At 45.1% G+C, this 14,076-nt stretch overlaps 1 protein-coding gene across 3 annotated transcripts in view; it reads left to right on the forward strand.

Annotated features, from left to right (window-relative positions):
* The window catches only part of MASP1 (MBL associated serine protease 1), a 587,565-nt gene that overhangs the window by 249,966 nt on the left and 323,523 nt on the right, over positions 1-14,076 (forward strand). For all 3 annotated transcript variants that reach the window (XM_069617478.1, XM_069617479.1, XM_069617480.1), the window contains exon 8: positions 9,959-10,037. In XM_069617478.1, the coding sequence (XP_069473579.1) occupies positions 9,959-10,037 (79 nt within the window). The remainder of the gene's footprint in view (positions 1-9,958; positions 10,038-14,076) is intronic.

The following is a 14,076-nucleotide window of genomic DNA, read 5'->3' on the forward strand; positions in this document are numbered from 1 at the left end:
TCTGCCATCCAGGCCTGGTGAACTGCTAATGATCTCTGCCGAAATGTCAGCAAAACTGAGATTCTCCCTATTGGGTCCCCTGAACCCTATTTCTTCATCTCGCTCTGGCTTTCCTCTATGGGTCCCCCCACCCCCTCCTCAGTAGCCAGAAATCTCTGCATCATCTTTGACCCCCCCTTTCATTCATCCCCCATATTCAGGACATTGTCAAGAAGTCCCACTTTCAGCTCTTGCTTCTCAAAGGCACTCTACCCTTCCTCACCTTCCCCCAGGAAGAGACGCAATGTCACCCGTGCTCTGGTTCTCTCCAGGCGAGACTATTGCAATAGCCTCCTCCTTAATCTTCCTGCTTCCACCCTGTGACCCCTCCAGCTTACCCAGAATAGGGCAGCAAAACTTATCCTTGGCCTCAAGCCCTTGGGACCGCATCTCTCCTGTTCTTCAAAGTCTTCACTGGCTCCCCGTCTCAGCACTGATTAAATTAAAATCCCTCTGCATTATCCACAAGGCTTTCTGGGGCGGGAGACCACTCTATCTTCAACGTCAACGCTTCCTGACTAAATACCGCCCATCTTGACTCCTGCGTTCCTCTGGCACCAACTCCCTGCGTGTGAAACAGTTTGCAAAACAGAGAGCTGGTGGGCGATCACTTTCCTCAGCGGGGGCCCTCCTTTGGAACTGCGTCCCTCTTCCTCTGAGGCTTGAGCAGGACCACCTTAAGTTCCAGAAAATCCTCAAGACCTTTCTCTTGACCTCTTCTTTCTCCTCCCCTCCCCCTGCAAATCACACAGTAGCATGACTGATGTGCAGGGCCCTTATGTACCCTTGGGCCCTGACCCTCCCTACATCTCTCATCCCAGCCACTGCCTATTTCACTGCATTTACTTGCCACTGCCTCCGCACGCGAGGTTGCACTTAACGCGCTTAACAAATGACCAATAAATAAAACCCCCACTCTGCAGCTCTCCATGTCTGCACTCCTTTACGTCCTTCCTCTGCTGTCCTGGTACCTGGCCCGTATGTGAGCTTGGTTTGAATGGTTTCACCCTGATTGGCTATGAAGGTCACATGATGGGCGTGGGCATATTCAGTGGCAGGAATGCTTTGGAGGCTGCCTGGAGGAAGCCTTTAAACATACCAACCACTATCCTGGATGACATTCCTGAATGCCCCCTCTCGCCCCCACAATGGCTGGGCGGCAGCTGCTGCTCGCTCTCTTTCCCTGCCTGTTGCTGGAAGGTGTCACCCAGCCCTAGAGGTTGCATTCCCTGTCTCGCGTACACAGCAGGGCAGTGGGTCTGCTAAGCATTCCCCTTGGGAGGTGAGGGGGCTGCCAAACTGATTTTTCTGCACCTGGCTTGGTGGTGTTGTCTTTCCCATGGATGCCAAAGCAGGGAGGGACTGCAGGGGCCTCTCTCTCTCCATTGTGCTGTCCTCCTTCCAAGGCTCTCCCAAGTGCCAGGAAGAATTGGCGCTCTCTCTGGATGTCCGGTTGCTGCATGGGTGAGCGCTGCACTCCCTTCTGCCCCTCTGGGTACCCCATGACTGTCCTCTGTGGGGGATAGAAATCCCAGGTACTCAGGTTTTCCCAATAGTCTTCCTGCCCCCAAACCTGTAACTACATTTCCTGGATCCATTCCAGGTTTTTCTTTTGCTGAACAGAGGGATTAGGTAAATTGTAGTATTTCTCTTCTAGGTTTGTCTGGGTAACCTGGGTTAGAGACATGATCTCTGGCATCCTTTCTGGCTTCAGGAACCCAGTTAGGATTTCCTCATTCTGAATCCATTGTTGACTCACCCGGATCCGGTGCTGATATTCCCACTGACAAAGAGGTGACTTCTGGGAGTCGCGGTCTTCGAACGTTGGGCTTTACGGGGTGGGCTGGCTGACTTAGCCTGGAGATCCAGCCAGTCCCCGAGACCTGGAGATGTATTTTCCAGGTCCATGTGACGATGACCGTGAGATCACTTCATCAGAGTCGCCACATATTTGATACGTGATTTCTGGCAAACCATCCCATCAAGGGCAGTGTAGTATGTACAGCATGTCAGACTAAAAATAATCTCCCTGAGTTTATTACTCTCTATAACCATGCATCGGGGCAGTGCTTGCCAGGGGAAGGTGCACTACGTGAGACAACCGCTTGAGTTTCAGAAAAAACGATGCCATATGTGTACATTGTTGAGCATATTTCAAAGGATGTGGCATTTGGCTTGCTTTGGATAATAATAGCAACCGTACCTTCAAATATAGTATTTTTCACTTTGAAAAACAAAACAAAAATTGGATGTTGAAAAGTTATAAAATATATTGAACGTTACCAGGTGTGGACTGGGAACCAAAAGAGGCCCTAGACATTTATTTCAAAGTGGCCCCATGTTACACATTTTCAACAAGCCCAACCTTTTTCCTATGAGAACATTTGAAAAGAGGCCCAGGGCGCAGAGGCCTACCGGGAAATCTTCAGAGTTCCCTATAGGCCAGTCCACCCCTGCCCCTGGTGCAGAGGCCCACCAGGAAATCTCCAGAGTTCCCTATAGGCCAGTCCACCCTTGCCCATGGTGCATCAGCCTACCAGGAAATCTCCAGAGTTCCCTGTAGGCCAGTCCACCCCTGCCCAGGGTGCAGAGGCCCACCAGGAAATCTCCAGTGTTCCCTATAGTCCAGTCCACCCCTGCCCAGGGACCCCTTCCCAAGGTGCAGAGGCCCACCAGGAAATCTCCAGAGTTCCCTGTAGGCCAGTCCACCCCTGCCCAGGGATCCCTTCCCAAGGTGCAGAGGCCCACCAGGAAATCTCCCGAGTTCCCTGTGGGCCAGTCCACCCCTGCCCAGGGATCCCTTCCCAAGGTGCAGAGGCCCACCAGGAAATCTCCAGGGTTCCCTGTGGGCCAGTCCAACCCTGCCCAGTGTGCAGAGGCCCACCCGGAAATCTCCAGAGTTCCCTATAGGCCAGTCCACCCCTGCCCAGGGTGCATCAGCCTACCGGGCAATCTCCAGAGTTCCCTGTAGGCCAGTCCACCCCTGCCCCTGGTGCAGAGGCCCACCAGGAAATCTCCAGAGTTCCCTATAGGCCAGTCCACCCTTGCCCATGGTGCATCAGCCTACCAGGAAATCTCCAGAGTTCCCTGTAGGCCAGTCCACCCCTGCCCAGGGTGCAGAGGCCCACCAGGAAATCTCCAGTGTTCCCTATAGTCCAGTCCACCCCTGCCCAGGGACCCCTTCCCAAGGTGCAGAGGCCCACCAGGAAATCTCCAGAGTTCCCTGTAGGCCAGTCCACCCCTGCCCAGGGATCCCTTCCCAAGGTGCAGAGGCCCACCAGGAAATCTCCCGAGTTCCCTGTGGGCCAGTCCACCCCTGCCCAGGGATCCCTTCCCAAGGTGCAGAGGCCCACCAGGAAATCTCCAGGGTTCCATGTGGGCCAGTCCACCCCTGCCCAGTGTGCAGAGGCCCACCCGGAAATCTCCAGAGTTCCCTATAGGCCAGTCCACCCCTGCCCAGGGTGCATCAGCCTACCGGGCAATCTCCAGAGTTCCCTGTAGGCCAGTCTGCCCCTGAACATTACACCAACCCATCTCCAATAACAGTTAGAACTGTTTTAAAGTTCTAATTGCTAAAATGGTATACATTATATGAAATCCAGAGCTGTTTCAAAGTTATTCGAGTTACTGCAGTGTTTTAAAGCTATATCTGCCTAGAATCATGCTGCAAATGTTATTGAAAACGGACACTTTGCCAAGTATCCCAAATCGTTTTAATGCAATCCAAGTTGTTAATGTATGCCTTCAACTTCCGTTACCGGTAGGGGACTGTGCTGCGTAATTGTCCCCCAGGAATGGAGGAACAGCCAATCAGTTTGCTTGGATGAAGGGCAAATCCTCGGGTAAAGGACTGCAGTTTTGAGCAAACTGGCGGCTTCTCTGGCCCAGCTGAGCCCTGCTCCCCTCACCCTCGATGAATCTGGCAACCCCTCATCCTGACCCCCTGGCTGTATTTATTTCTTACCCCACAGGATCATTCCAAGTCCTGTGTCTCCCTCGCTACTCATCGTCCAATCATGCTAATGGAAAAGGACCCCACTAACTCCCTTTGCCATGTCTGGCGGCCATCTTGAATCTGTATTTTTTTTTATTTGTTGTATGGAGAAATGGCTGCACTCACCACAAAACTGCACAAGCGTTTTTCTTTTTTCAAGAAAAAAAAGCCAATTTGTCTCAGAGTGTACTCCTCAGTTGCTCATCGCAATAATCCCCTCTGCTGCGGGGGGCGGGGGCCCGGCTGAGGGGGCTTTAGCCCCGGGTCTTTTGGTTTTAGCCCCGGGAAGTAGCTCATGCGATACAACCAAAAGGCTAGCTCGCCGTGAGTCCCGACGTTAGTGTAGCCCCGGATCTTTTCCAGACCTAGCAACACACCCCCGCTGCTGCAGCATGCGGAAACAAGCAATAAGGACCCCTTAGAATTTGGAACCTAGGTTGCCAATCTTTTCTGCCTGCAGCAGTCCACTGTAGAGGGGATTGATGCATAATTAGAACTTCAAAATCATCATCCTTCCATGATTTACAATGGAGAGGCAGGTGACGCCAGGATCCTATGAGACCTGATGCTGGTATGTGAGTATTCAGATGTGGCATGTTACATCTGCCTCAGGCGCACCCTCACACATGGATGCCAAGGGAGGGCAAAAGGCAGAGGTCACGACCAGAGACTATGCACACCCTTCATTCACCTGCAGGCGCTTGACAGGGTCTGATGGTGGTCCTATCATTCAGGGGGTCCGGATAGGGTTGACCAGCATACTAAGTGCTTAGCCATGTGTCCCTCTGCATTCCACTCTGAGCATGAAACCCACTGGAAAGGGTATTAAGACTTCACTTTTGCTGGCTTCTCATTTTCCCAACACACCTCAAAAGTGTTCTGTTACCATCACCGGCCTCTATTTACATGTGGATGCTACCGGCCTACAGTGCGTGTATTGTTGACCGCAACAGCCCTACTATCTCGATTTGGTCGCTAGTCACCAATTGTCAAATTCATGCCCCTACTGCATGTTCAAGTCTCCCCTATTATGCCCTGATTACTTACCCACTCCAAAATGGTGTCCTTGAAGCATTAGCCCTCATTCATTTCAATCTCTTGTTGGCTGTTCACACTCCTCGTGCCCTCCTGGTTGCAATACTCCAACTCATTCATTGCACCCATGCCATCCACACACCAGTCCCTCTCAACCATCATCCACCAAATACGTGCCCTCATTCTGCTACTCACATCCCTCGATCTAATTTTCACGTGAAGATTCCATCCTCATCCAAGCATGTCACTCCTGTTCTCTGCCTGCTGCACTCCTACCCCATTTCTGCACTACAACTCACCCATCAAAGGCACCTTAGCAAGCTCTCTCACACCAATGTAATCTACCCCTCTCTTCTCCCCTCTGCATCTTTTCTTTGTTCCCTCCCATCTCTACTACACTCAGTCTAGGGCTTTTTAACCCCCAATCATTATGCAACACAACTTCCTTCTTCACTGACCATTCTGTCACGTATAACCTCCAATTTGCTGTTATGGCCATTTCTAAGATGGCGGAACCCTCACCATGACAGTGCCCTTCATAACTACACTGTTAAATTATACCTCTCCCCCAACTGACCCACACCTTTGGTAACTCTCTGGATCCCATCCTCAACTGATCACCCGTCATCTGACCACTCACACTTACACATCAGTGCCATGATCCCATTCCTGTCTGTCTCACCCCAATTCCATGTTAACTAAATGGAGGTCCTATTTACAAATTATATTATGGAATGGAGTAAGGAATTCTCTAATGAATTCATCATGGTGCACCAGGGGACCACTCTGGTGGTGATAGTGTGCGGAGCAAATATCCTTTAACATTAACATAGTAGCAGGGGATTTCAATTTAAACTGTCTGCTGGATCATCAATTGAGTCTAGCCACGGAAATCTCAGACATGATCTACCACTCCGTGTAAGAGGGGTACAATGGCTGTGTTTACTGAATTAATAGAACCAACACCGTTTGAATGGTAACATTGAGGTTGACATGGCTGGAAGTCACACCTGACAGAGGGTCACCAAAGGTCAGGCATTGATTATGTTTTCGTTTCAGAAAAATTGTTCAAGCAATGCGTACAGTTTCATGTAGTGGTTGGTGAACCCAGTGATCATAACCTGGTATGTGCCTCCTTTGAGGCGTGGAGAAAAACTCGCAGTAAGGAAGTTTTCCCCAAAGTTATTATTTCTAAGTGGAAACAAACAGATTTATCTGGCGCCCTATAAATATTAAGAGATTGAATAATAACATCAGTTCTAGAGAAGAGGACTTAACAGCTGAATTAAAACTGGAAATGCTAACCCCACTTAATGTTCCGACCTTCTTTTGCAGTTGTATAGGAGGTAATTTCTCAAATACCAGCAATCGACATACTAAGAGCTTTAACTATGAAATCCAACAATGAAAAAAAGAGCTAAGAGGTTCCATTGAACTGATTGTAAAAAATCATTCAGACGGGATGACTAAAGCAGAAGCAATTCGGGGAATTAGACGAAAACATAAAAAATAGATTTAAATCTATTAAACATAATATCCATCAACAAGAAGGAGAGAAGATGCTGAAATGGGTTTTGGTAAAATCCGATAATAATTACTGGAGAATGGCTAATAGCATGGGCGAATCCCAACTAAATGCTCAAGAAAACCCCATCCTAGAATCTTTGCGGGTAGCACATTTTTGCAACGGTCATTTGATATAGATGATATTACTGTGGTAATGAAAACAGCGGAAATTCCCACGCCCCCAGTCGAAATGGCTTATGCAATCGTGTTTTCAAGTCGAGACCGTAACTCTGGGCAAATTACTTACTCATGCTATTCCAAAAAAATACTGGTGGAGCAATGTACTGCAATTACTTGGAAAACATCATATGTTGGCCCAATATTTAAAAGAGGTAACAAATTTGATCCATTCAATGACCACCCTATTGCCTTGCTGGACACTGACGGTAAAGTCTTCTCAGTGCTGGTTCTTAAAGAACTGAAAGGGTGGAGCAAAGGGGTCTATTAAAAATTAATCAAACAGGATTCCGTAAAGGAGTCAGAACCATGCTTCCAGGACTATTAATGGATCAATTGATGAGATCAGCATGGAAAAACTGTCCCCTGAGTTTTTGTGGTGAGTATAGATCTATCACTTGCCCTTAATAAAGTCAAAAGGAACCTTCTTTTGTCACAATTGCAGTCTTGGGGTATCCTAAATAATCTACTTAACATCTGGATATTCCTCCATGCAGATCGAAATGTCAAAATTAGACTAAACTTGAAAGGCCACTTAACACAAGCAATTAATAATCGTAGAGGCTTTAGGCAAGGATGTATCCTAGCCCCCCTTACTTTTTAACTCATATCTGTCGGATCTGGGAGACACAATATTACAGTCTGCTTTTATCTCCTGTAAAATATTTGGGATTAAGATATTCTGGTTGTGTTATGCAGTTGATGTTATCTTGTTAGATTGTACCCAAGTGGGTCCGCAAAGACTACTGACGGCCTTTCATTGCTACATTGCATCTAATGACCTATTAAATAACAGTAACAAATCCAAGATCCTGCATATTAATATCAAGAAAAAGAGGACATGTACAAACTGGCGGTTGCTCAATCAAAGACTTGAAACAGTAGATGATGTTTTGTTTTTAATTATAGTTGACTTTGGTATCTTACCATTTTTCACAACATTTTATACATTTCATAACATAACTAAACCATACAAGCCATACAATCATAATTCAATAAAATATACATAAACTGTAATACAGAATAATGATTACATATTCTAAATTTCATCACATACATCAATTCAATAAAGAGATATCCAGTAATTTTACAGAATAGAAAACAGAATAACATTAATAACTAAACAATAATAATGAAAAAATATTGATTTAAAAATAAAAAAAAAATAAAAAAAAAATATATATATATATATATATATATATATGGGGTGGGATAAGAGGTTAAAACAGGTGGGGAGGGGGTTAGGGTGGGTTTAAAAGCATGGGGAAATGGGGGATTTGGAGGCGGCGGGACCCCAAAATAAAATAAAGGAATTCGATATTTTTTCATTATAAAGGTTTTGATTTTATTTCATTCTCTGTTTTCATTATAAAGGTTTTGTTTTGATATCATTCTCTGTTTTTAATTTGTTAAAATCCCTTAGATCCAATAAAAAACTGTGGGATTGTGCAAAAGTTACATCAGAATATTTCAACATGAGTCGTTACATAAATATTCCTTATTTAGCTCTGGCAGCACACAACATACTGAGTAGATATTTACCCGAAAAAGATAGTTGCCCAAAACTGATCCCCCTCAATGCTAGTTGGGTTATTCAAGCAATTCCTATAGCCATTTTCGTATACCTTAACTAGCTTTGGGGAAGAAGTCAATAGATGCCGAGAGTTTTCAACTACTAAACCACACCGTCTACAAGTTCTTAAATTGTAAGGTGTCTTAACCCAAGCACCTTCAGCATATTAGTCAGAGGTTGATTAAAATGTAGGCACATAATAAAGCTCCTAATCTTGTAGCTCCACATATTCAGAATATATTTAAAAGTGAGACTAACAGGGAAACTTTGTAACACATATTCTTTAAAAAGTGATTTAGTAGAACGATAATCTATAGTATTGCTTACATCCCAATCCCTAGTTCTATGTTTTTTTTCTTTAGAAATTAAGGTAGGATTAATTGGAAACTTTAGCTCAAGGCCGATTATCTGGAGGGAGGAATCCACCTCCTTCACCCATGTATAGATGATCGCCCAATAGGGCTCTCTAGAAAAATGTCCACAAAATGCGCATATAGCATGCCCTAATTTTGCTCCTCAGCTAGGACCTTCACATGTAAACAGTTACATGCAATTGTCCACATAGTCATCAGGGAGATTAGCCCTAAATCTCCACAAATAGCCTCGACAGGAGTTGACTTTGCTAGTCGCAGAGAACACCACCACAACATTCCTTCCATGACTTTTAACCATGTAACATCTTTATTCTGGAGAATCTCCAAGCCGTAGAGTGTACTCGGAACTATACAGGTATTATACAAAGACCTTCAGCCGAATATTTTCCTCTCCTTGAAATAAAGGCTTTAATGACTCTAAATTTCTTCTGGTTCTTTGCTTGTTTAGTATAATACATTGAAGCAGTATCCAGGGTGTCTATGATAAAGACATCAAGATACGTATAGCTATTTACAACTTCCAATGAAGGCCCTTCAAAGTTTCCATACAAAGCTGGAATTTTCTGTCCTAACTTGTTTAATCACCATCACATTAGTTTTCCTCTGGTTTGTTTTAATATTATTTTCAACCAAAAACTGTTACAAAGCATTAAGGCTGTACTGTAAACCAAGCGGTGTTTAATCAGGCATGATCGTGTCATCTCAGTTGCTTGCCAATACAGTGGGGAGGAGGAGTTATGGCATTTTAGAAAGGCGTAATCCAAGTCCGAAAAATAAAGATTAAATAAAAACAGATCAAGGACACATCCTTGCTTGAAGCCATAGTTAGTGAGAATTCTAGCAGTTCAAAGTCCCTCACCATTAAGTCTAAGAGAGGCCAAAGTATCTGTATGCAATTCCTTTATTAAATACAGGATATATTTATTTAAGCTCCAACTATCTAACTTCTCCCAAGTTATTATTGTTATCATCCAGGTAAAAGATGAACTGAGTTGATATGTCAAAGACGGGGCAGCAGCAGTTTGGGGATTAAGAGTTACGGTAATACTTCTTACTGTAGAACATTTGGCTTGATCTTAAACTCTTAACCTAGTCCAGTACCGTGGGCATTGGAGCCTAGATTCCTGCAGGTAAAGACGCATACAACAGCCATGTTGGTTGAACTCACCTTGTCGATCTCTCTGTTTTTCTCTCTTGAAGGATAACCTCGAGATGGACGCCTTTCAGATCGAGTGTCAGAAGGACGGCACGTGGAGCAACGTGGTCCCGACATGCAAAAGTAAGCAATTGCACCCTGCAGACTGTTCTACTACCTGTATGTATGATAAGTGACATGTGCGCACGCGCAGTAGAACGGTGAGGATGAAAGGCGACTCTGAAAATGTCTACAAGTCCTTAGTCTGCCTGTGACCGTGTAACTAATTACAACCATGTTCTGTTTCCTGCACATACCTACATAACCTGCCCCGCCCCTTCCTCCTTTCTGTTCCTAGGGCCAAGAAGTGTGCTGCTTTGCATGTCAACCACTATATACTGCTCTTTTCTGGTGTGCACCAGTGTCCGGATATCCAGGATAGACACAGCAACTGCTTTATAGGAATCTGAGGTTACACTATAAACCAACACAACATGAAATGCTCTGTTGCAACACAGGAGTTAAGATTGTGGCTCTGTTGCCAGTATTTCAACCTTGCTGCACATTTCAAGCATTGAATCCGCATTGCCATAATATTTCCACAGGAATACACTTTGGGCCTGATTCATGGAAATGTGTGCAGAAATCGTGCAAGGGCCGCGCGCCGAGAAGGACACTGCGCGAGCCTGCGTGAAGAACAATAAAGGCACGCCCCGCGTATTGATGGAATTGTGTGCGCAAAGTAACCGTATTTGCAAGTCTCGTCCGGAACGCCCCAACATGCCCACACGATAAGCATAAACAGCCAGAACAGCTACCTTTGCCCGCTCCCCCTGGCACAAATACACACACCCTTCAAACAGTTTGTGGGGTCCCCTGCAAGCAGATCTGCCTCCTTTGGGCCCTGTGCAGTGTCCCCCATATCTGTTCCCAGCACCCTGACAGCCTGCGTATGAAAAATCATAACTCGGTCTAAACTCGGAAAATCTTCATGCAAACCCCCGTAAACCATTTCTGCACCCACTACACTGCTTACGTGCACCCCTAAGTTACATCAGAACCCCAGTGTAGTACATGCAGCCTGAAATCTGACATGCAACCCCACCTCTGTGCTGCAAATCCTACGCACAAGTGTACTTATGCCTGCCTTTGGGTAGCGGATCGTATGAAGGACTTTCCTGGCCACTTCCTGTCCGAGAGGTTGCGTGATCAAATCTATTAATACATCTCGTGGTGCGCAATTGTGGGCGTGCACAAGACTGCCTGCAGGCCGTCCCTCAGAATGCCAATTTTTTCGCAAGTTCTTCCCCATGTTTGGTGTTCCACCCGCTTCCCAGCCCTCTGCGCAAGCCACGCCCATGCTCTGCATGGAGTCTTGCACAAGACCCTCGACGGCTCGCAGAGACGTGCCGGGCATGTGCAAAACTCCATGCAAGTTCAGTAACAGTACTGCGCGTTTGATTCCATGAATCGACAAACACGGGCCCTATATCTTATTTCTGGATGCCCACTCGGCAGTGATTTGTGGCGGAGTTCCTGGCTCCTTAAAACTGTGTGCCTGTCTGCTCCATTGGAGGACAGCAATGCCAGCACAGAGAGTCAATGCATTTCCTCCATCACACAAGCTGACGCAGACTTGGCATCTAAACCCATCTCTGCGCCCACCCGTGCCAGCACAAGACCTTTATTGGGTCTCTGGTGGAAGTGGCATGGGAATGAGAAAGAAATGGCCACAGGAGGAGAGGCAGGGGTGTCGGGTTAAACGATCACAAACTGTCCGGGAGGGGTCAGCTGGGTGGATGTCTTTCTAGCCCTGTTAAACTGGATGATGATAATATCTATGAATGCAGTGTTTATAAGTGAGATGGATCAAGCATGAAGTGCCATATGAAAGCAGGACAATTTTAATATTATTTCTATGATTGTTATTTTTAATATTATTGCTATTAGTAAAACGTGGACATTTCTCCAATGTCTGATATGCAGGTGGCATTAACATGTGTTTGCAAATCACGCGAGTTCGCCTGTTTTTACGCTTTCCTTTTCCACTCCACATACCGTGTACGTAAGTGCTAATATTGGTGGTCCCAGGCATACACGTTAGCCTTTTTACAAAATACCAAAGTGATTTGCTCAGGCATTGATACATTCTGGGGTTAAAAGGGGCAATTTGCGAACGAAAGGTGTGAATGGCTAATGCCTAGGGTTTACACCACACCCTTTCACTCTAAGGCTTACACAATGCCCTCCTCCCCCGTCTGTGAAAAGTTCACAATGTTGTCTATTTCACCAGTTGTGTAACTTGTTGCCCCACACACGTATCAAAACACTTTTATGAATCTGGGCACCAGGGCGTTGTTTTATTTTTATTTGTGTGTATTATCCTTATAGTTTAGAATGCGCCGAGCACCTATGTCTCAAAGAGTTCATTTGAAGTGGTTATTCAGTTACTTTAACAAAGAAATTGTCAAACTACTTTCACTAAGAAATTAGAGCTCTGATGCCACTGGACTTGACTGGCTTCAGCAATGTATTAATAATAAATAAATAAATAAATAAATACATTTGGTGGTATTATAATAACATGGCCTTGTGTGCTATTCTACACAGCTAAAAGCCTTCCAAAATGAATCCGTTTTGCTTGGCTGTCACCATACTACCAACTGTTACTCCAGTTGCCTGCGAGTTTAAAAGTGGATCCCATTTTCAAAATGAATAGCTTATAAGTGCCCAGTGGCTGCATCTCAGTATGTACCCCTAAATGAGGGGCCAGGCGACCCACATTCTGTCGTGTGTTGCCGCCTGTGTAGGCGGCAACACACGACAGAATTCAGGTCGCCAATGGGCACTTCTGTACTATTAATTTTGATCCAATCTATCCAACGATACCGAAATGTGTTATTTTTGACTCGCCCAAACTAAGAAAACGATCTCCATAGCTACAAAATGTCCTAATTTCAGCATTCAGGCCTCAACCTAAGACCAACCTCGCCTTGACAAAGACAGGTTTTGTTGAAACACGTGTAGCCTGAAAGACAAACTTTTGGATGCTGAAATAATACATGGCAGTCTATTGAGCACATCAAGATACTTACTTGGTTGAACTTATATTGAAGGATACTTGGAGTCTTATCTATGTACTTCTGACAAGAGAATACTAACTTTCAGGCTAGCGCAATTACTTTGAGGAACATCGATTCATTTGGCCTTGGCCATTCATGTAATGGCCAAGGTCTTTGACGAAGGCATTCTGTCGCTTTTTAGAGATGGATGCCTTTGCATCGCCGAGTGGGCAAATGGCTCACCGGTCCCCGTTGCTGATTCCACCTGGATCTAGTTTGTCTTCTTCAGTGAGGTCCAAGAACATCTTGACCAGAGGACCAGAGACATTGAGAACCCATTCATGACACATAGCTCAGTTGATGAAGCATTTCCATTGGGTCGCGAAAGCTAAACCCTGTATCCTCTGCCCGGGTCTATTTCTTGTTGCCTATCCCTAGACTACTGTAAAAGTCAATGCTTATTTTGTTTGCTGATTTTGTTTTGTACTCCTTCTTTTGACATACTGCATAGTTTATGCTCTTTATTTTGTTCTGTCAAACTTCTACTTAATGTCAGTGGGAGAAGCTATCAATTATCGACATCAGTATGTGCAACCGCGCAGCTGTAATGGCTGCATGCTTATTAATGGTATAATGCATGACGGCAAGGAACAAACAATTGCAGGCAATCATTTGCGACTATCCAACTAAAACCAGCATTTTTCAAATCTTTTTCCATTTTGCAGAATTAACTCTTTACATTTGACTTCTATGCCTTCTATTCAAAAAGAGATTTTGCAATTGACCTAAGACTTAATAAAATTAGCTCAATATCACGCACGCTAGACAAAAAGCACAGATTTATTTAAAAAGCAAAAATAGTAAACGTCCAGTCTTGCAGCTAGGCCTCATAAAGAAGTCACTATGAGTTACTCTGGCATACTCCAGATTAACTGGATGAAAGTTGGAATCACTCATTGACACTTCTTTGAGAATCGAATAGTACTCTCCAGGTTTGAGTCTGAGTGGCGAGTCTGAGTGGCGAGTCTGAGTAACTTCTTTGTGAATCTCCCCCTAACAATTTAAAGCAATCAAGTCAGAAAAGTGCAAGTTATCTGCAAGAAATACTCTGTTAAATCCTT

The sequence above is a fragment of the Ambystoma mexicanum genome, chromosome 10 (assembly GCF_040938575.1).
Source record: "Ambystoma mexicanum isolate Mex_15411 chromosome 10, UKY_AmexF1_1, whole genome shotgun sequence".
Lineage (NCBI taxonomy): Eukaryota > Metazoa > Chordata > Amphibia > Caudata > Ambystomatidae > Ambystoma > Ambystoma mexicanum.